General features: G+C 40.3%; 1 protein-coding gene across 2 annotated transcripts in view; it reads left to right on the plus strand.

The window, feature by feature from the left end:
* LOC137421433 (matrix metalloproteinase-9) overlaps window positions 1-23,615 on the plus strand; it is a 123,194-nt gene that overhangs the window by 20,047 nt on the left and 79,532 nt on the right. For both annotated transcript variants that reach the window (XM_068107487.2, XM_068107489.2), the window contains exons 2-3: window positions 12,644-12,879; window positions 12,968-13,116. In XM_068107487.2, the coding sequence (XP_067963588.2) occupies window positions 12,644-12,879; window positions 12,968-13,116 (385 nt within the window). The remainder of the gene's footprint in view (window positions 1-12,643; window positions 12,880-12,967; window positions 13,117-23,615) is intronic.

Below are 23,615 nucleotides of genomic sequence, written 5' to 3' on the forward strand. Positions count from 1 at the left end.
CTTCTCAAAGTTATGAAATATAAAACTCTTTTAGAAATCGTCAACAAATCTTATTGGTATCCTATTATGAGAAAAATAATTATAGATACAAGAATATCTCAAAATCCAGATGAGTATATGTATAATATTCTTTGGGGCTCAAGCTCAAGGGTAGCAAGGGATGAGGAAGGAGTTGAAGAAGAGAAGGAGGAAGGAGTTGAAGAAGAGAAGGAGGAAAGAGAGAAGGAGGAGAAGGAGGAAAGGGAGAAGGAGGAGAGGGAGAAAAAGGAGAAGGAGGAGAAGGATGAAAGGGAGAAAAAGGAGAAGGAGGAGAGGGAGGAAAGGGAGAAAAAGGAGGAGGAGGAGAGGGAGGAAAGAGAGAGGGGGGAAAAATATAAAAATATGACCATTCCTGAGATTAATGAAAGATTGAAGTTATTACGACAAATAAATCAATCTCAACGCACCGAAGAGGAAAATAAAGAACTAATGACTCTTATGAAGATATTGGTTTTTAAATTTGCTATAATAAATTCAGAGAGCAGATATACAACATATAGTTGATGATGTTGGTGTTATTGACTTTAGTTAGTTTTATTTGTAAATAAATGGAGGAGAGAGTGAAGGCATTCCTAAGGATTCTTTATGTTTTAAAAATCAAGATAGAAATGTATATGTTGAAAACCCAAAAGGCTTTGGCACTATGTAGGACTTTTTCTCATAAATAAATATGAGTTATTGTCTCAAATGTAAAAAGAAAACTAAATCTAAAAATATCTCCTTTGTTAAAGCTAAAAATAATCGAGTTTATCAAAAAGGAATATGTCAAGTGTGTGGCTCTAAAAAGTGCCAAAACATCTCTCCTAAAAGTGGAGGAGACATACAAAAGTTTTTGTCAGGAAGTAAATTTACAACAACTGGAATTCCAGGGGAACTACATCTACCTGGATATTCTTTCTGTGGTCCTGGAACAAACCTGGATAAAAGATTAGATGAGGCTGACAATCCTAAACCTTGGTCTAAACCTACAAATAGGGTTGACGAAGTGTGTATGAAGCATGATATTGCTTATGGGAAAACCACTACGTTGACTGAAAAACATAAAGCCGACAGAGAAATGTTGTATAATTTGTCTGATACAAAATCCAACGTTGAGAGAGAAGGTTGATAGGTTTATTGTGAGAAATTTGATAAATGCTAAATTGAAACTTGGCCTTGGTTATTCACCCTCAAAAAACTATTAGGCTCTAATGATGTCATCAAGACTGAGGAGCTTTTGGCTGATGAATTACATAAACCTATAATCACAAAGTTTAAAAGAAGGAAAATTTATTCTAAATACACCGACCACATATGGTCCGCTGATTTAATCGAACTAAAAAATGATAAGGGATACAAGTATGCTTTAACCGTTATTGATTTGAGGAGTAGATTTGCTTGGGTTGTTCCTTTGAAAAACAAGAGAGGTTATACTCTGATGTTAGCCTTCCAACAGATATTTAATAAAAGTAAAAGAAAACCAAAGAAACTGTGGACCGATGAGGGAACAGAGTTCTATAACAAAATATTTATGAAATTTCTTAAGGGGGAGGGTATTAAATTATACAGCACCTTTAATGAAGGAAAAGCAGTTGTTATTGAGCGTTTTAATCGTACTTTAAAAGAGAAATTATATAAAAAATTCACACAACTCGGTTCCCAAAAATGGGTGTATTTTATTCAGGATATTGTAGATAATTACAATAATACAGTTCATTCATCAACAAAATCAAAACCATCAAAAACATTTACAAAATTAGAATATGAAAAGGAGATTAATTTCAGAAAGCCCAAGTTCAAAGTTGGTGATATTGTAAGAATATACAGATGGAAAAGTCATTTTGAGAAAGGTTATACAAAGAGATGGACTAATGAATTATTCAAAATCATTGATGTAATGGATACTATGCCTTGGACTTACAAATTATATGATATGAATTGGGAAGAAATCTTGGGTTCATTTTACTCACAAGAATTACAAAAAACAAAACTGATAATTCATTAAACAACAACCATCCATACTTTCATCCACCCAGATTAGCTAATTTAATTAGTAGTAATAAAAAAAATTAAATAAATAAATAAAAATCATAAGCCACACCCAGACAGACCCCACCCACAAACCCCGCCCACACAGACCCCGCCCACACAGACCACACCCACACAGACCCTGCCCATACAGACCACACCCACACAGACCCCACCCACACAGACCACACCCACACAGACCACATCCACACAGACCACACCCACACAGACCACACCCACACAGACCACACCCACACAGACCACACCCATCATCTCCCACCCCTGTGTGCCCCCACCCTTGATCCCCCCTCATCCCACCCCCACCTTCCCCACACACACAAGGGGAGGGGAGGGGTGGGATGAGGGGGGATCAAGGGTGGGGGTGCACCTTCCCATCTTTTTTCCCTTTATTCTCTTTTTGTAATTAAGAATTAAATAATTCTGGACAAAGCGAATAAAATCAAAATTATGAAATAACATTAAAAACATAAAAATTATAATAAAACATTTTTCACGATGTATAAATTCAGTTTCTTCCATAAATTCAGTTTCGTCCAAGGTATAATATCCTCTTGTCTCCCATGTTGGCTTCACCAATTTCTTTTGTGTCTGCAAGGCACAAAAGGGATTTTAAATTAAATTCACCAAACACAGTATTTGCCTGCCGTGTCATCCCAAAACCACATGAGGGCAGTCTAGTACCATAAATGAGAAACTCCATTTTTCCAAACAACTCACATGAGCAGGAAATTGGTTGACACTCCTCCGGTCGTCGAAGTTGTGAAATCCCTGGGTTTCATCAAACTTCATGTTGCTTGGTTGGTTTTTCATGCTGGAATAAAACAAACAGTTAGTTAAAGGAAATAACACACAGCTCACTTTACCACACAGCACCTTTAACACACAGTTATTCAACCACCAACTTTGATAAAAAGGAGAAAATTAATGGATTGAAGTTTGTGAATAATTAATTATATCTCTTACCTCTCGCATAGAATTTCAAACAAGGTGTTTAATTCGTTGTCAGTCATTGGTTCTGTTGTTGAGACAACCTTGGAGAATATTAACGGGTGAGAGAGGCTTTCTAAACACTCAACCATCTCATTATGAAGACCCCTCCGAATTTCAGTGAATTCTGTAAGAGTTTCATTCAAATTCTCCCTTTGTTGGTGAAAATCAATGACTTCATTTTCAACATCAATCACCACCTTTGATAAAGATAGACTGCAAAAGAGAAAAAACAATAATTATTGAGAGGCTGTTAATGATGTTCCATATAAGACAATGAATAATTAATCGTGAGAACAAAAAAACTTACCTGTCTTCTGATAAAGCTTCATCCTCCATCCTCCAGAGAAACATAACGTGTGTTTAAAAAAGCAAGGTGTGGTTAGAGCCTTTATAGGCAAGGCTGAGTCATTGGCAAGGCTGTCATTTCCTGTGCCACGTTGGCAACTGGCTCAACAAAAGATGATGCAATGTTTCGCCATAAATGATAGAACCAAGTATGAGCCAGACTAAAGAGTGGAGGTGAGAAGGATTATAGGTTCATAAAGGAAGAAAATCATAGGTTCATAAGGCTAGAAGGATTATAGGTTCATAAAGGAAGAAAATCATAGGTTCATAAGGCTAGAAGGAGTATAGGTTCATAAGGTGAGAAGGATTATAGGTTCATAGAGGGAGAAATAGAGGTGTTTATGATTTTTGAAAAAGACAAGGGGGTAAATGACATTAGATAGGGATTTCCCATGTTAAACGGAGGTGTCCCAGAAGCAACATTTATCACCTACTGTGGGTGAAACCCACGTCAAAATCCAAGATGGCCGCCGCCATGTATGTCTGACGCCATGTATGTCTGAATCTTGTGAGCGGAATATCTTGAAAAATAAACGAACTCCTACCTTCTAATCTGGTGTGTGGGTGTATCTACGCATAAGGGAGAACGCTATTGAAAATTGGGTCGCCACGTCAAAATCCAAGATGGCCGCCGCCATGTATGTCTGAACCTTGTGAACGGAATATCTTGAAAAATAAGCGAAGTACCAACTTCTAATCCGGTGTGTGGGTGTATCTACGCATAAGGGAGAACGCTATTGAAAATTGGGTCGCCACGTCAAAATCCAAGATGGCCGCCTTGTGTCTTCCACTTTGTCAACTCACATCACTTCACCGACGGGGGACCGAGGCGTAACGCTTGTTCAAATTTCTAAAATCCTCAATTTTCATTTGTTTGTTTGTCTGTCCGCTCACTCATACTTGCCTACAGGTCACAATTTGAAACCGATCTTCACGAAACCTCCCCAAATGGTAGAGTTCATGGTCCGACAAAATCCTATATATATTTTTTTGAGGGCAAAAGGTCAAAAGGTCAACATAGGCCAAAGGTCAACCACTTTTTTCAAATTTCTAAAATCTTCAATTTTCATCCGATTCACTTGAAATTTGAATGGGATTTACATATCATTGAACTTAATTCAACCAACAACTATTTTTGAGATAAGCATCGGCCGAAAGGTCAAAATAGGCCAAAGGTCAACCACTTTTTCAAATTTCTAAAAGCCTCAATTTTCATCCGATTGACTTGAAATTTGAATTAGATTTTCATATCAGCTAACTGAATTCAACCACCAATTATTTGTGAGGTCAAGAGGATGCCCTACTGAGTGCCATTCTGCTTTGTTCTCTTTTGCCAAGTGTCGCTCTATGAGTGATTTTTCATTTGTGTGTTTGTTTATCAGTCCGCTCACTTATAATTGCCTACAGGTCACAATTTTAAACCGATCTTCACGAAACTTCACTAAACGGCAGAGTTTGTGGTCCGACAAAATCCTATATATTTGAGGTCAAACGGTCAAAAGGTCAACAAAGGCCAAAGGTCAACAACCATTTCAAATTTCCAAAATTCTCAATTTTCATCCGATTGACTTGAAATTTGAATAGAATTTACATATCAATTAACTGAATGCAACAACCAATTATTTTGGAGATAAACGGAGGCCAAAAGTTCAACATAGGCCAAAGGTCAACCACTTTTTATCAAATTTCTAAAATCGTCAATTTTCATCCGATTGACTTGAAATTTCAATGGGATTTTCATATGACTGAAATTAATTCAACCACCATTTATTTTTGAGGTCAACATTACCCAAAGGGTCAACATAGGCCAAAGGTCAACCACGTTTTTCAAATTCCTAAAATCCTCAATTTTCATCCGATTGATTTGAAATTTCTATAGGATTTTCATATCAGTGAACTGAATTCAACGAACAACTGTTTTTGAGGTCAACATAGGCCAAAGGTCAACCATGGCCAAATTTCTAAAATCGTCAATTTTCATCCGATTGATTTGAAATTTAAAGACGATTTACATATCAGGTCACTGAATTCAACCACCAATTATTTTTGAGGTCAACATTACCCAAAGGGTCAACATAGGCCAAAGGTCAACAACTTCGTCAAATTTATGAAATCCTCAATTTTCATCCGATTTACTTGAAATCTGAAGAGGATTTGCATATCAGTTCATTAAATTCAACCACCAATTATTTTTGAGGTCATATAGCCCAAAATAGCCCAAAAGGTCAACATAGGCCAAAGGTCAACAATTTAGGTAGAATATCTAAAATCGTCAATTTTCAGCCAATTTACTTGAAATTTGAAGAGGATTTGCATATCCCGTCACTTAATTCAACCACCCATTTTTTTTGGTCTAAAGGTGAAAAGGTCAATTCTGCAAAATTTCTAAAATCGTCAATTTTCATCTAATTGACTTGAAATTTGAAAAGGATTTGCATACTTGATCATTGAATTCAACAACCGATGTTTTTTTAGATTAACATATGCCAAAAGGTTAACATAGGCCAAAGGTCAACAACTTAGTCAAATTTATGAAATCCTCAATTTTCTTCAATCTACTTGAAATTTGAAGAAGATTTGCATATCATTTCACTGAGTTCAACCACCCATTAATTTTGAGGTAAACATAGGCCAGAAGGTCAATCTAGGACAAAGATCAACAACTTTGTCAAACTTCTAAAACCCTCAATTTTCATCCGATTTACCTGAAATTTGAAGAGGATTTGCATGTCACATCACTGAATTCAACCACCAATTATTTTTGAGGTCAACATCGCTCAAAAGGTCAACATAGGCCAAAGGTCAACAACTTATTTTAGGGATTTCGCAAGTCCCTAAACTGTGCTTTGCACGACATATTTATTGTTTGTTTGTCGACACAGAACGTGAGTAGGTATATAAAAAAAAAATTCTTTTTTTTTGTATACAAGATCGAGGCTCGTGAAAGAGCGAACATTAATCACACAGAAAGACAAACCGATACATAAAACATATAACATGGGGAGCGGTAGACAAGATGGGGAGAGAGGGGGAAGGATACAAACACAACATTTGAGAGCAGGGACATCGAGAGATCTGTGGGAGGGGGAGGGCTTTGGGGGGGGGCGTGGGAAGGGGGGGGGGAGAGGTTAAAAAAACATATGGACACTGCCAGGACTTCCAGGAAAGAAGTTGGAATTTCAAACAAGGTGGATCTGGGGTGAATTAGCGGGGGTAGAAAAGATCAAGGTTTTGGATGGGGGAAGATAAGAGATGGTGGTGAACAGCTGTTTTAAAGACCTGGAGGGAGGAGTGGGATTGAAGGGAGTGTGGGAGTTTGTTCCAGAGGCGGGAGAAAAGAGGAATGAAAGAGTGAAGGTGAGCAGAGAGCCGATATTTCGGCAGTTTAACCATCAGAGGGTTGCTGGCAGATCTTGTGCGACCTGTAGGAATATTTGGGGGACAAAGCACAGAGAGAGCTGGGGGAGCAAGGCCGGAGAGGAGTCGGTAGAAGACAGAAAGACCACCAACCTGTCTGCGGTGAGTGAGTGAAAGGCCCTCGGAGTTAGCTTCATCGCGGGAGATTCCAATGATTCTGAAAGCTTTGGTTTCAACAGCGTGAAGACGAGTTTGGTATGAGGCAGGAGCACCAGCCCAGAGGGGAGAACAGTATTCCATTGAGCTGCGGATGAAAGCCTTGTATGTGGTGAGGAGCTCAGGTGTGCCAAGGAAGGACTTCGCACGACGGAGGATGCCCAGTCGGCGACTGGCTTTGGAGGCCAGGTTGGAAATGTGGTTTTCCCAGGAAAGATCATGGCAGATAGTGAGACCCAAAAGCTTGAGCGACAGAACTTCTTGGAGAGGATTATTCAGAAAGTGGATGGGAGGGTTGTCCAGTCGATCTTTTCGGAGAGACATCGTAAGAGTGTGAGATTTGTCAGGATTGAAAGACATGTTCCACTTGTTTGACCAGTCTGTGATTTTGTCCAGGTCTGCAGAGAGTGAGGAGGCTGCAGACTGCCGATCTGAGGGAAGAGGAATGGAGCGGCAGAGAGTGGAGTCATCAGCAAAGAGATAGAGAGGATTTTCCAGAGAGTCGGAGAGATCATCGATGAAGACCAGAAAAAGCACAGGGCCCAGAACACTGCCTTGGGGAACTCCAGCCTGAACAGGAAGGGGAGATGAGAGAAACCCATTCAGGGCCACACGTTGCCTACGACCAGAGAGGAAGTCCGCAAGCCCATACATACATTACATTAGACCCATATATATATTTAGACCCCTTGAGATGCCTAAGAACCCATACGACCCTTAAGACCTTGAAGAGCCTTAAGACCCCTGACACCTTTAATATGTTTAGGACCCATAAAATTCCCAATACCTTAAAATCCTTAAGACCCTTTAAGACCCCTAAAAACGGTTAAGATTCCTAACATCCTAAATACCCTTTATAACCATAAGATCCTTTAAGATCCTTAACACCCTTTATACACCTGAGCCTTTGGACCCTTTCGAACCTTAAGACTCTTCAAGTCCCCTAAGGTCCTTTATCAACCTAAGACCCTTCAAGATCCATAAGAGCCTTTAGACCCTGAAGGCCATTTAGAACCCTAAGACCCTCTCGTCCCCTTAAACACTTTATTACCCATAATACCCCTACGACCTCTTAAAATCCTAAGATCCTTAAGACCATTTAGCAACCTAAGACCCCTTAAGATCCATAAGATCCTTTAAAACCCTAAGAACTTTTATAACTATGTCGACCCTATATACTCCAAAATACCCCCATAGTCCCCGTTGCACCCTTTAGAACCCTTACGTTCAGATGCTGTTCACGACACGACGGATGCTATTCGACGCTTCAGAACTACTAAAACCCTTAAGACCCCTTAGACTCCTTTCTATCCTTTCGACACTTTTAGGCCTTCACACTTTTCAGACCTTTTAATACGCTTTATACCCCTTTGACCTTTAGACCCTTTTTAGACGTTTTTTAAAAAGACCCTTTAGACCTTAAATTACACACCTTAGACCCCATTCAACCTTTGTAGACACTTTAGACCATTTCGACCTTTACATCTTTCGACCTTCAGACCATTTGACCTTTACAACTTTTCAGACCTTTGACCTTTACAGCTAGACCATTTAGACATTTCATCTGCAATCAAAGCAACCATTCATTTAGGACATTCTTCCATTAATTTGCCACACAAAATACACCAAACTAGTCCTGATGATGATCTGCCATCTTTGAATGCTGTTTGTAGTGTTTTTCCTGCATCATTGTTGTTATATGAACTCCCAACTTTGTCTGGTGTGTCCGTTGTTGTCCCATTTCTCCTTTTCTTTGTTGTTGGTTAATATACTTGGCCTAGCACTCTAAGCCTTGTACATACGGGGTTCTGTTAATCTGTCGCTTCCACGGCTTATCCACCTATTTGGGTCTTTTCACTCTTACGTGCTTCTCATGATCCTCATCCAACATCTATTACCCAACCATTCACCAAAATAAGATTTTAAAAATACAAAAATGGTTGCCCTTCCTCCTCTTCGCTTTTTCTTTTTTTCTTCACTTTTATTTCCATGTCTTCTTGACTCTCTCCGACACCTTCTTGATTCATCTGCTTGTATTTGTTGCCATCGCCCCCTTCATTTTCCCTCTTGCTTTTCTATGAAAATGTCAGATTAACAAAAAAAACCTTTGCTTGCACATCTATTGATTCAGTGCTTTAGTTGTGTAAACAGGGGGTGCATGAGTCACATGTCCCCCGACGACTTATTGGAATGCCACTCTCATGCAATCCTAGCTTGCCACATCGTAGCTTCTTTTGCAGGCCTTCCGCATATTCTCAGTGGATGAATTCCATGAAAATCGTCACCCACGTGTGATTCCGTCACATTACCTGGTCTGCCTCACTGAGAGTAGTACTCGTCTGTAGCCATGTGACAGTTCTGGTTCAATACATATAATTGAATTCTCTCTGCTCTTCTTAGCATTCATGATAATTACCTTATATGTTCAAAATTAGAGTGCACATGGTGATTCCGTCACGATGGAATTCATGAGTGGCGGATTGACTGTCCTTGGGGCCTGAGTATCATTTTATTTTGGGGGCCATTTTCTATGATTTTTTTATCAACAATATATGTACATGTACAGTAAATAATTTACATATACGGTACTTAAACTAATTGAGAAACCAACATAAAAGGCTAGTTCTAGTTTGGGGTCTTTTTTAGATAAGTTGGGTGAAGACGAGGGTGATTTTGTTTTGAGCTGATTAGGGGCCCCTTAAACTATGGGGAGCCTACTGTTGGCTTTAGAGTTAAGGTTGCTGGCTTTCTCGGGGTCCTGAGTTCAAGCCCCTGCCATTCTGTTGAATTGGCACCAGATGGGTGACTCAGCCTCTCATCCTTCCAAGATCCACCAAATGAGGACAAGCTTACTAGAACAGGGACACTGCATCAGCAGAAGGGCCGCACTCCCGGCAATGATGGACCCTACAGCCACAGGCTGCGTACTGAGTGATGATGATCTACTTTGTTCCTGCCCAGCTCCAATTGTCCCCTCCAGACCATGTCCTATTGAAAGCAGCCATTTCCCTCACCATATATAGGGAGCTACTAAGGTGCCACCATCTTTGGCAGCTCAACAAGACAAGGTTGTCTGGCAGCAATCTGCTTTCTCTCACATAGACGGCTACACCATCTTTTCAACTGTAGTAATTAACCGGCCCTGGAACACATTCCTCACAAAAATACATTCTCTTCCTCATTAGTCCATACTTTACACATATGGCAATCCCACTCAACATCTGACCTTTGGTATCCCACAATGCTTGCACTGAGAAAATCTGTGCATCTGTACTTTGCTTTATTGTCAGATTTGAAAATTTAATGTTATGTACACTACCTTTACTTATATTACCTGAAAAGTTGTACTGGTATTTATTCACAAAAATGATGGCACATTCGATCCACTTGTTCCAAGACCAATCAGCCTCGTCCGCAATCATAAGCGCAAAGTAATGTGATCAATCATTGCTGCAGACCTCATCTTATTTGATTGTAGATCATCAGTTTGGCTCCCATCATGGCCATGCCACTCTTGGCGTGTCGCTTTTACTATCTGGACAATTGATGGATGCCCTGAATCGCAAATGAGGTCTGAGTACTCTCACTAAACATCTTGTTAAAAGTCGATACCATCCGGTATCCAGCCTTCTCCCTCTCCAAGCTATTGAGGATTCCCTCCTTGACTGGCTGTCAGATTCCCACCAGGCACACAAAAAGCAGCTGGCATTGGGATTGCAGCCGCTTGGGAAGGGGGAGGGGGAGGAGGAAGGGGAGGGGTGAGGGAGGGGGGAGGGGGAGGGGGAGGAGGGAAGGGGAAGGGGTAGGGGTGAGGGGAAGGGGGAGGGGGAAAAGGGAGGGGGAAAAGGGAGGGGGAAAAGGGAGGGGGAGGGGAGAAGAGGAGGGGGTAGGGTAGAGGGGGAAGGGAGGGGGAGGGGAGGATGGAAGGGGGAGGGGGAAGGGGGAGGGAAGGGGAGGGCCAGTCAACAATGACGTTGCAGTTCTCATGGTCGGAGAGCAGCACAACAATCGCGACATCGTCCTGCATCTTCGCAACAGGACGAAGTGGATTTTGGAGACTCACCGATCCTGTGACGCCCTCCAGTACCGGCGTTGCCGGGCGGGGGAAGGGAGACCCGTACATTCCCAACCCGTACATTCGCCCTCTCGACTCAAGCTCACTCGGACAAAAGCCTCGCACAAATTACACCGTGAAGGCCCAATGGCCAGGTCTATGCCACAAATCAAGTACGTGAGCGAGTCGGGCGCACTGAATTGAAAATATATTGAATGCTCATACTCCATGAAAAGTGAAGCCGCCGTGTCGCCATCTTGGTTAGCACGACTTGACCAACTCGCTTCGTGGATCTCGTTTGTTTAGAACGTGTTAATTACGTGCGAACGCGTAACTGTGAGTTTATGGCGGCAAGGAACATCACGTGATCGCTCTGAGCGAATCAGCATGCTGCTCTGCCACCTGCTCAGATTCCGTGTATAATATTCCTCGCTGAAATGCGCTGAGGTAAATATGAATAAAAAAATATGGATCTCGTAAAGATGAAAGAAAAAAAAACCTATGTGGTGTGAATGGCAATGTTCCTCGCTGAAATGTGAAAAAACGCAATCGCTTTTCGCTCTGAAATACGTGCGAACGCGTAACTGAGTTTATGGCAGCAAGGAACATCACGTGATCGCTCTGAGCAAATCAGCACGCTGCTCTGCCACCGGTCAGATTCAGTGCATAATATTCCTCGCTGAAATGCGCTGAGGTAAAAATATGGTAAAAATATATTATGAAATAATTTTTTTTAGGTCGGCCATGTTCTTCCCAGGCTCAATGGCCATGTCTATGCCAAATATCAAGCATGTGAGCCTCTCCGTTTAGGAGTCTATCGGTAACATTACACACACACACACAAACTGTGTTTTATATATATAGATAATCCCCCCATAATTAGACCGTAACCTCTATAATCACCTAAACCACTCCATGGACAAATTGAAACATGGCTCATTGGCTCATTGTCAAGTACTCCCCATGGGGAACAACATATACTCATGAGGTCATCGATTACTTCATTATGACGTCATAATTAGGTAGAACACTCGATCCGATCAGTTTGAAATTTATTTAGCGTGAACTACACGAAAATTTTATGGGAGAAGTAAATTGATGACGTCATCGGTCACGTGGTTCGGCAGCATTATTGGATTGAACATAAATCTATGTCGTCAATGAACCATACAAGCACAGCAGCCAATAAACACCACACCAAATACACCACACAAACACGTCTGTCTCTCTGACTGCTCTTTCTTGTTGGCATTGCATCTGGTACATGTTTTGGAGCTTCGGTGGTGCGCATTTCTGTAGCTTTTCTTGGTTAATGTATGCCGCTTTCTTTGGCTGGAAGAGCATGGGGGTTAATTTATGGAAATCCTATCCACCTGGGGTAATTGATTAGATGAGAGCTGTTAAAGTAAAGAAGGGCCTCTTTCAGTGCAAAGATGCCAAGTACAGTAGGCCTAAGTCGCCAATATACAGTAGGCCTACATATATTAGTATGATAATTGTCAAACAGTTATCAGCAGCATCTGGATGATCACCTTACTTATGCAGCAGCAATATTGAAATGTTGAATGCAAGTTGATTTAAAAAAACATTTAAATACATTTGTTTTGCCTTCAGGCTTTTCTGAAGACTGCAGGTTACATCCAAAAAGCGGAATTACGAGACGACGAGGGACCCGAAGAAAACAGTGCATTGCGCAAGATGCAGGCATTTTACGGGCTTCCTGAGACAGGCAAGGTGGACACCTCCACTTTGGATCTAGTGCGAGCACCTCGTTGCGGATTTCCAGATGTAAAAGCGTTCAGTACATTCGTCAACGAACCACGTTGGGATCGTTATGACCTTACGTACAGGTTTGTTTGTGGGGCCGCCAAGTATGCTCACTTTTCTGCCTGTTATTGATCTCGTTTGTGATGATGTTATGTTCACGTATCATTGCAGAATTGTAAACAGCTCGATCTACACAAACTATGAAATGGTAGAAGCAGCGATAGCAAAGGCATTCAAAACGTGGGCTGATGCCACAGCATTCAAGTTCAGCAAGGTGGAGGATGATCAGGCTGACATCATCATCTACTTCGTCAAAGGAGGTGCTTATGCAATTAAGTCGTTATTATTATTATTATTATTATTATTATTATTATTATTCATGCCATAGCCGCTTCTGGTGGCCGTTGGCAATAGAAAGCACATACATGCAATGTATCTGTAAGCTATAATCTTGGGGGTGCTACTCCACACCAGAAGTGAAATTCCCAGGATACTGGAACTTATTTTGCCAACCTCAGAAGGATCAGACTACTATCAGAAGATCAGACTGACTGATATTAATGTTCGGTACATTCTGGGTTTCGTAGAAAGCTGAAACTTGGCATGCCGACGGACATCCATCAAAGCCGGTACACCGGGAAAAGTCACAGAACCGTCGGAAAGCGTTCGTAAATGCTAATTTAGGTTAAAAAAAACCTCGTAAACGCACATGTAAAAAAACCTCAACCAATATCTAGCATTTGAAAATTGGCATTTCTATAACTGTAAACTGTGAAATAAACATGACAATATCCCTTATTGAAAAAAAAAAGTGTCCGTAAATGAAAATTTATGTAAAAAACCGTAAACGTGCCCGTCAAAAAAAAAAACCTCAATTGATATCTAGCATTTGAAAATTGTAATTTATATAACTGTAAACTGTGAAATAAAAACCTCAATTGATATCTAGCATCTGAAAATTGTAATTTATTTACCTGTAAACTGTGAAATAAAAACCTCAATTGATATCTAGCATCTGAAAATTGTAATTTCTATAAATGTAAACTGTGAAATAAAAACCTCAATTGATATCTAGCATCTGAAAATTGTAATTTCTAAAAATGTAAACTGTGAAATAGAAACCTCAATTGATATCTAGTATTTGAAAATCATAATTTCTATCAATGTAAACTGTGAAATAAAAACCTCAATTGATATCTAGCATTTGAAAATTGTAATTTCTATAACTGTAAACTGTGAAATAAAAACCTCAATTGATATTGAGCATTTGAAAATTGTAATTTCTACAAATGTAAACTGTGAAATAGAAACCTCAATTGATATCTAGCATTTGAAAATTGTAATTTCTATCGATGTAAACTGTGAAATAGAAACCTCAATTGATATCTAGCATTTGAAAATTGTAATTTCTATAAATGTAAACTGTGAAATAAAAACCTCAATTGATATCTAGCATTTGAATATTGTAATTTCTACAAATGTAAACTGTGAAATAGAAACCTCAATTGATATCTAGCATTTGAAAATTGTCATTTCTATCAATGTAAACTGTGAAATAGAAACCTCAATTGATATCTAGCATTTGAAAATTGTAATTTCTCTAAATGTGAACTGTGAAATAGAAACCTCAATTAATATCTAGCATTTGAAAATCATAATTTCTATAAATGTAAACTGTGAAATAGAAACCTCAATTGATATCTAGCATTTGAAAATTGTAATTTCTATACCTGTAAACTGTGAAATAGAAACCTCAATTGATATCTAGCATTTGAAAATTGTAATTTATATAACTGTAAACTGTGAAATAGAAACCTCAATTGATATCTAGCATTTGAAAATTGTAATTTCTATAACTTTAAACTGTGAAATAAAAACCTCAATTGATATCTAGTATTTGAAAATTGTAATTTCTATAAATGTAAACTGTGAAATAAAAACCTCAATTGATATCTGGCATTTGAAAATTGTAATTTCTATAAATGTAAACTGTGAAATAAAAACCTCAATTGATATCTAGCATTTGAAAATTGTAATTTCTACAAATGTAAACTATGAAATAGAAACCTCAATTGATATCTCGCATTTGAAAATTGTCATTTCTATAAATGTAAACTGTGAAATAAAAACCTCAATTGATATCTAGCATTTGAAAATTGTAATTTCTATAAATGTAAACTGTGAAATAAAAACCTCAATTGATATCTGGCATTTGAAAATTGTAATTTCTATAAATGTAAACTGTGAAATAAAAACCTCAATTGATATCTAGCATTTGAAAATTGTAATTTCTACAAATGTAAACTATGAAATAGAAACCTCAATTGATATCTCGCATTTGAAAATTGTCATTTCTATAAATGTAAACTGTGAAATAAAAACCTCAATTGATATCTAGCATTTGAAAATTGTAATTTCTATAAATGTAAACTGTTAAATAGAAACCTCAATTGATATCTAGCATTTGAAAATTGTAATTTCTATAAATGTAAACTGTGAAATAGAAACCTCAATTGATATCTAGAATTTGAAAATCGTAATTTCTATACCTGTAAACTGTGAAATAAAAACCTCAATTGATATCTAGCATTTGAAAATTGTAATTTCTTTAACTGGAAACTGTGAAATAAAAACCTCAATTGATATCTCGTACATATTTGAAAATTGTGATTTCTATAGCTGTAAACTTTGAAATAAAAACCTCAATTGATATCTCATACATATTTGAAAATTGTGATTTCTATAACAGTAAACTGTGAAATAAAAACCTCAATTGATATCTATCATTTGAAAATTGTAATTTCTATAACTGCAAACTGTGAAATAAAAACCTCAATTAAAATTTACGTAAAATCTGTAAACGTGTCCGTAAAATAAAAATCTAAAATCTAAAATGATATCTAGCAGGAGGTCGGTGATGCTTGCTTATGATAATAAAGCTTCTATTTATTATGTATCGATGTACAAAGCACAGTGTGTAATTGTGTAGGCATACCCCACTGGACCCTAGTCTGTTCTCCCCTATGGGCCGGTGCTCCTGCCTCACACCTAGCTCGGCTTCACGCTGTTGAAACCAAAGCTTTCAGAATTATTGGAATCTCCCGCGATGAAGCTATCTCTGAGGGCCTTTCACTCACTCACCGCAGGCAGGTAGGTGGTCTTTCTGTCTTCTACCGACTCCTCTCCGGCCTTGCACCCCCAGCTCTCTCTGTGCTCTGTCCCCCAAATATTCCTACAGGTCGCACAAGATCTGCCAGCAACCCTCTGATGGTTAAACTGCCGAAATCTCGGCTCTCTGCTCACCTTCACTCTTTCATTCCTCTTTTCTCCCGCCTCTGGAACAAACTCCCTCACTCCCTTCAATCCCACTCCTCCCTCCAGGTCTTTAAAACAGCTGTTCACCACCATCTCTTATCTTCCCCTATCCAAAACCTTGATCTTTTCTACCCCCGCTAATTCACCCCAGATCCACCTTGTTTGAAATTCCAACTTCTTTCCTGGAAGTCCTGGCAGTGTCCATATGTTTTATACCTCTCCCACCGCCCCCTTCCCATGCCCCCCCCCCCCAAAGCCCTCGCCCTCTCTCAGATCTCTCGATGTCTCCATGTCTCTCGGTCCCTGCTCTCAAATGTTGTGTTTGTGTCCTTCCCCCTCTCTCCCCATCTTGTCTACCGCTCCCTATGTTATATGTTTTATGTGTCGGTTTGTCTTTGTGTGTGATTAATGTTCGCTCTTTCACGAGCCTCGATCTTGTATACAAAAAAAAAAAAAAAAAAAAAAAAAAAAAAGGTAGCTGCTTATTGTGAAAAATGAAAAAAAACCTGTCTTCAGAACAACTTTTGATCCCATACATTACTCAACCTACTCACTTTTCCCTAGTCTAGTGTTTACCTTTCCTCCCTTCTCCCTCACAATTTATCAGATCCCCTCTCCTTAATTCCCATCATTTAAATTGTCTTTTCCTAAATTTTCTCTCTGTTCCTTCACATAAATGCCAAATCAGTACAAAGCATTTCCCTGAAAACTGATGAGTTGTATCATGGGGTAAATAGTTTGTCTCCAACATGATTTTGTCACACAACTGATGAACAGTTATAACAAGCGTTACGCCTAGGTCCCCCGTCGGTGAAGTGATGTGAGTTGACAAAGTGGAAGACGCAAGGTGGCCATCTTGTATTTTGACGTGGCGACTCAATTTTCAATAGCGTTCTTCTTTGTGCGTAGATACACCCACACACCAGATTAGAAGTTAGTAGATCGTTTATATTTCAAGATATTTCGTTCACAAGGTTCAGAAATATATATGGTTGTGGCCATCTTGGATTTTGAAGTGGCGACCCAATTTGCAATAGCGTTCTTCCTTATGCCTAGATACACCAACACACCAGATTAGAAGTTGGTACTTCGCTTATTTTTCAAGATATTCCGCTCACAAGGTTCAGACATACATGGCGGTGGCCATCTTGGATTTTGACGTGGCGACCCAATTTTCAATAACGTTCTTCCTTATGCGTAGATACACCCACTCACCAGATTGGACGTCAGTAGTTCGTTTATTTCTCAGGCTATTTCGCTCACAGGGTTCAGACATATATATGGTGGCGGCCATCTTGGATTTTGACGTGGCTACCCAATTTTCAATAGCGGTCTTCCTTATGCCTGGATACACCCACACACCGGATTAGAAGTTGGTACTTCGCTTATTTTTCATGATATTCCGCTCACAAGGTTCAGACATACATGGTGGCGGCCATCTTGGATTTCGACGTGGCGACCCAATTTTCAATGGCGTTCTTCCTTATGGCTAGATACACCAACAACACCAGATTAGAAGTTGGTACTTCGCTTATTTTTCAAGATATTCCGCTCACAAGGTTCAGACATACATGGCGGCGGGCATCTTGGATTTTGACGTGGCGCCCCAATTTTCAATAGCGTTCTTCCTTATGCCTAGATACACCCACACACCAGATTAGAAGTTAGTAGTTCGTTTATATTTCAAGATATTTCGCTCACAATGTTCAGACATATATATAGTGGCGGCCATCTTGGATTTTGACGTGGCGACCCAATTTTCAATAGCGTTCTTCCATATGCGTAGATACACCCACACACCAGATTAGAAGTTGGTACTTCGTTTATATTTCAAGATATTTCGCTCACAATGTTCAGACATATATATGGTGGCGGCCATCTTGGATTTTGACGTGGCGACCCAATTTTCAATAGCGTTCTTCCTTATGCGTAGATACACCCACACACCAGATTAGAAGTTAGTAGTTCATTTATTTTTCAAGATATTCCGCTCACAAGGTTCAGACATTTACTTTTCAAGATATCGCGCTCACAAGGTTTAGATATGGTGACAGCCATCTTGGATTTTGACGTGGCGACCTAATTTTCAATAGGGGTTCTTCCATATGCCTAGTTGCACCCACACACCAAATTCGAATTCGGTCCTTCGCTTACGCACACACGGACGCACGCACACACAGACGGACAGACGGACGGACGGACGCACACACGGACGGAGGGGAAAACCATAGTACCCCTTTCGCTCCGCGGTGCGACGGGGGACAACAAAGCGATACTTGGGTTCAGTGGTGTAATGGTTGGAGTGTCCGTTCTGAGTCTGGGAGATCGGTGGTCCGAACTGAGTCACATCAAAGACTTTAAAAATGGCTTCCTTGCTTGACTCTCAAAATTTGAAAAGGATACACAGACAAACAAGCATAGATTTGAAATAATAGTGCAAGCTTTGATGGGCCTAATGACTTCCTTATGCATCCAGGCTCCTTGTAATAGGAGTAATACATAAACAATGTACCAATCAGGTGTATACATATAAATTTGAATGATTATACTCATCCAGTTGCCAAGTACAAACTACCTGCGACATAGAAGGCCGTCTTCATTCCTGGATTTCTGCCTTATTCCACTTATTCAGTCAACATTTGGCCATCAATAGAATCCTCACCTCCCCTCTCTCAGTGGAGGCTGGAGTTCCCCAAGGTAGTGTCTCGGACCCAGTCTTGTTCTTAGTCTCTGTAAGCAACCACGCAGATGCTTTGTAAACCCTCTCTTCTTTTTGGCATGCTACTCAACATTGTGTTGTACAGTAGCCCCATCCATCCCTCTGATAGGAATACAGTAGCTGCTTCTTTCTTTGCTGATCTAGGAATGAGTAGACATGATAAATGGAACATGTCCGTCAATCCAGGAAAATGTCACATTCATCCTATTGCTCTGGAAGGATTGTCAAACGAACCCACATCTATTTCAGTGGCCATTCACTGATACAAGTTTATCCCCTTGAATTTATAGATATCACCATCAGCCATGACTTTTCCTGGGGCGATGACATAGCTGTCCTCCAACGCCAGCCACAGACCGGGCAGCGTCCATTGATCCAAATCTTTCCTTGGAAAATCAGACCTACTCATAGTCTACAAGGCCTTTGTTACTATCTGAATGGAGTACTGCTCTCTGCTCTGGGATGGTGCCCCAGCATCTCACCTGTCTCTCCCAGATTACGTGAAATCTAAAGCTCCAAAAACTATCAGAATCTTCCATGATGAGATAGAAGCCAAGGATCTTTGGCTCTCATAATCCAGGCAGGTCGGTGGTCCCTCTGTTTTCTACGCTCTATTTACCTATGTTGCTCCCTCTCCACCCTCAGTCCTTCGACCCTCCCAATCTACTCGAGGATGCACTCGTTCTTCCAGAAATCCCCTCCATACTTGCTTCTCCTATCTATGGAAACATCTCCCAAAGGTTGTTCCGCTTCACTCTTTCCTCCAGGGCTTCAAACAAGCAGTGTACCGCCATTGTCATCGACAGTTTTGACCCACAATCTTTATTTATCCCCATTACTCTTTCCTAACCCAACCAGCTTACTTGCTAGTTCCATTTTTCCTCCCCTCCTTCTACTCCTTATTCTTGTTCCTTCATTTCCTCCATGTTTGTCTCACTGTCAGTTATGCCTTGCTCTTCCATGAGCCGCACACACTATATTTTTAAAAATGTATGCAAGAGTGCAAAATTGTGGTTGTAAAATACATCCCGAGCTCCTCTATTCTGCTATTTTTGTTTGCTGCACAGTAAGAGCTGTGTGCTGTTCACATTCTGTCTGGTAAGATTGACCACGACTGCTGCTCGTGCCTGTCATCCGTGACATACTATCACCATCCCATACTGTCCGTATTGTCTCTGTTTGGCTGAACAAGACAATTTCACACAAGTATCAGCATGGTGTTCACTGTATTTCGGTATTTAAATATGGTATTTTGTTCTACATCATTTCTTTTCATTCTTTGTCACCTGTTGAGACATCACCCGTTTTTAGGTTATTTCTCCGGAATGACCTCAGCGTGGGTCCCAGTGTCCGGCCGTCCGTCTGTTATCATTTGATTAAAACATCTTCTCCTCACAAACTACCCGACCGATTTGGACCAAATTTGGTGCGATGCATCAGAACAGCGAGGTCTCATGGTGTTGTGCTCCTCATCCTGATGCACCCCTAAATGAGATGGAAAGGGGGGTTTTGTCCCAAATATTGGTATTTCATTCAAAAATCTCCAGACCAAACTTCCCACGAGGCATCGGGACCATACCCAAACCTTAAGTTATGCTCCTCATGGTCGTATCTCCCCCTGGAAAGGGGGCCACGGGCCCCTCCCCGAATCCCTAATTTTCACTAAAACATCCCCTTCTCCCTAACAACCTGAGTGATACGGACCAAATTTGGTACAATGCATCAGTATAGTAAGACCTCATGGTGTTGTGCTCCCCATCCGGATCTGCCCCCTGAAATGACCGTCGGTCCCCCACTGGGCTATTGTTTCATCATTCCAACTTTTCTCTCAAACATTTTACAATGGGTTGCAAACTTGAAACATTTTTGCCTTTTACCCCCAATTATTCATGCCAAATGACTAACTAGTTCCAAATTCTGTTTCATTATTTCTCACCACCCTTCCTTAAATTAAGTTCCCAATAATTTCATACATTTTAGGAATCGCTGACATTATTACATGGGATAAAAATTGCATGACAAATATTGTGAATCAAATTAACTGTTCCACATATTTGACTTTATTTCGATACTGCATACAGTCGTGGCCAAAAATATTGGCATCCTTGCACTTTTTTCAAATAATGGGCCATTTCTTCCAGAAAATTGTTGAAATTAAAAAATCGTTTGGTCTTCACAGTCATATTTATTTCTTTGGTTTGCCGTGGAACAAAACAAAAAAAGCTGAAAAATTACTAAATCTTAGCTTATTCCACACAGAAATCCTAAAATGGCCCGGACGATATTATTGGCACCTTTTAGAAGTTGTTCGAAATAATTAAATTTCAAGCAGGTGATTCTCATTTAGTTTGGAATTGAACTCACATGTGGTGAGTTGCAGGTGCCGGCAATATACAAATCACTCATTCAACCAGTTTGAATCGAGAAAAGGAGTCATTCTGCTGTTTTGTGTCACTGTGTGTACCACCATGAGCATGGAGAAAAGAAATAAAACCAGAGAATTGCCCGAGGAGGTCAGACACAAGATTGTAGCCAAGCTTGGACAATCTCAAGGCTACAAGTCCATCTCCAGAGACCTTGGTGTTCTTGTGTCCACCGTACGCAATGTTATCAGGAAGTTTAAGGCCCATGGCACTGCAGCCAACCTCCCTGGACGTGGCCACAAGAGGAAACTTGATCGAAGATTGCAGTGAAGTTTCAACTTGCACCATCCGTCGCCAACTCAATGAAAGGGGGTTCTACGGTAGGAGACCCAGGAGGACCCCATTGCTGAGAGATAGACATAAAGCCTGACTGGAGTTTTCCAAAACACACCTGAACAAGCCAAAATCCTTCTGGGAGAATGTCCTGTGGACAGATGAGACCAAATTAGAGCTTTTTGGTAAAGCACATCATCTCTATGTTTACAGAAAACAATTAAGCCTTCAAAGAAAAGAACAGCTTCCCTACAGTCAAACATATGGAGGAGGTTCAGTGATGTTTTGGGGTTGCTGTGCTGCCTCTGGCACTGAGTGCCTTGAATGTGTGCACGGCATCATGAAATCAGGAGATTACCAAGGCATTTTGGAGTGCAATGTTCAACCCAGTGTCAGAAAGCTGGGTCTACGTCGAAGATCATGGGTCTTGCAGCAGGAAAATGACCCCAAACACACATCAAAAAGCACCCAGGAATGGTTCACGACAAAACTCCGGACTGTTCTGAAGTGGTCCAGCAATGAGTCCTGATCTAAATGCCATTGAACACCTGTGGGGAGATCTGAAAACAGCAGTTGGGAGAAGGCACCATTCAAATCTGGGGGAACTGGAGCAGTGTGTACAAGAATAGTGGGCCAATCTTCCAGTAGAGACGTGTAGGAAGCTCATTCATGGCTATAAGAAGCACATGACTGCATTATTTTGTCCAATGGCTGAGCTACCAAATATTAAGTCTAGGGTGTCAATAATTTTGTCAATGCCATTTCGTTTTATTTTCTGATTTAAAAGGATGTATTAAGTTCTGAATCAAAAAACAAAGGTTCTGTAATATCATCAGTGAATGAATGAATTATGGAGACCAAATAATTTTGTCAATTTCAACTTACTTTCAGAGAAAATTGTGAGTTATTTGAAAAAAGTGCAACGATGCCAATATTTTTGGCCACGACTGTGTCGAATGTGTAGGCACATGTTGTACATTGAAAACATATTGAGGTGTTGCCCTCATAGTGGTGAGCTTTTCCCGGCGTGGTTTTTTCGGGACATGTTGGACATTGAAAAGCTATGGAGTTATTGGCCACATAGTGGTTATCTTTTGCCTGTGACAAAAGTGACAGCACTGCCAATGCATGGTAGCTTAAAACCTTTCCCAGATTCTGAAGTACCTACACCCAAACGTTTTGGCCTCGAGGTGCTATGGTTTGGCCCTGAAAGAGTAATGTACAAATACACAAACATTTGAAATTATTTATTAGATTAGGTATGTAAGTCCTTTTATTAGTCCCCTACCGGTGTACACCGGAGGGGACTATAGGTTTGCACGCCGTCCCTCCGTCCGTCAGTCCGTCACGCAAAGAACAGTTTTCTGGACTTTTTTTCTAAACGCTTAACGCTAATGATTTCAAACTTGGCACATGGTTTCCTCATGATAAGTTACAGGTCAGGTTCGAACTTCACGACGTTTCGATCATTTTTGACAAAGTTATGGCACTTTGAACTTTGGGAATTCTGAAGATTCTGATGATCCTTAACTCAGTGCCATTTTAAGTTTTAATTTCCTTTAAAAACCAATTTCTCTGCAATAATAGGACCGATTGAGATAAAAATTTCACCATATGATGGACTCGGTCTGTAGAATATTTTAATGGTAATTATGACGTCACAGGTCACGTGGTTCGGTCGCCATATTGTTTTTCGTGAAAACATGAAAACCCCTTTTTCTCTGCAACGGCTGAACAGATCAAGGCCAAACTTTGCAGGCAGAATCGCATACCCATGACGAACAAAAACGTCAGCGAGCATGAGGTCATGCATCACATGGTTTCAAAGTTATGGCGTTTTTAAGCATGAACCTTTAAAACCGAGCTCCTCTCTCATTTTTTATCCAATCGAGGGGAAACTTCACAGATCTGTTCAGCACTAAAATGTCCTTTTGGAATTTGCGATAGGGCACGTGGTTTGGCAGATATCGTTAATTAAACGAAAATATTTTAAAAATGGATATCTCTTGTTTATTCTCGAGTTCTCCTCAAGCCGCACCGCGCGCCCTCAGCCTCGGCTCACGAACGTCAACAGCGTGACACAGCATGC

Source organism: Myxine glutinosa, chromosome 2, assembly GCF_964187855.1.
Source record: "Myxine glutinosa chromosome 2, kmMyxGlut1.1, whole genome shotgun sequence".
Lineage (NCBI taxonomy): Eukaryota > Metazoa > Chordata > Myxini > Myxiniformes > Myxinidae > Myxine > Myxine glutinosa.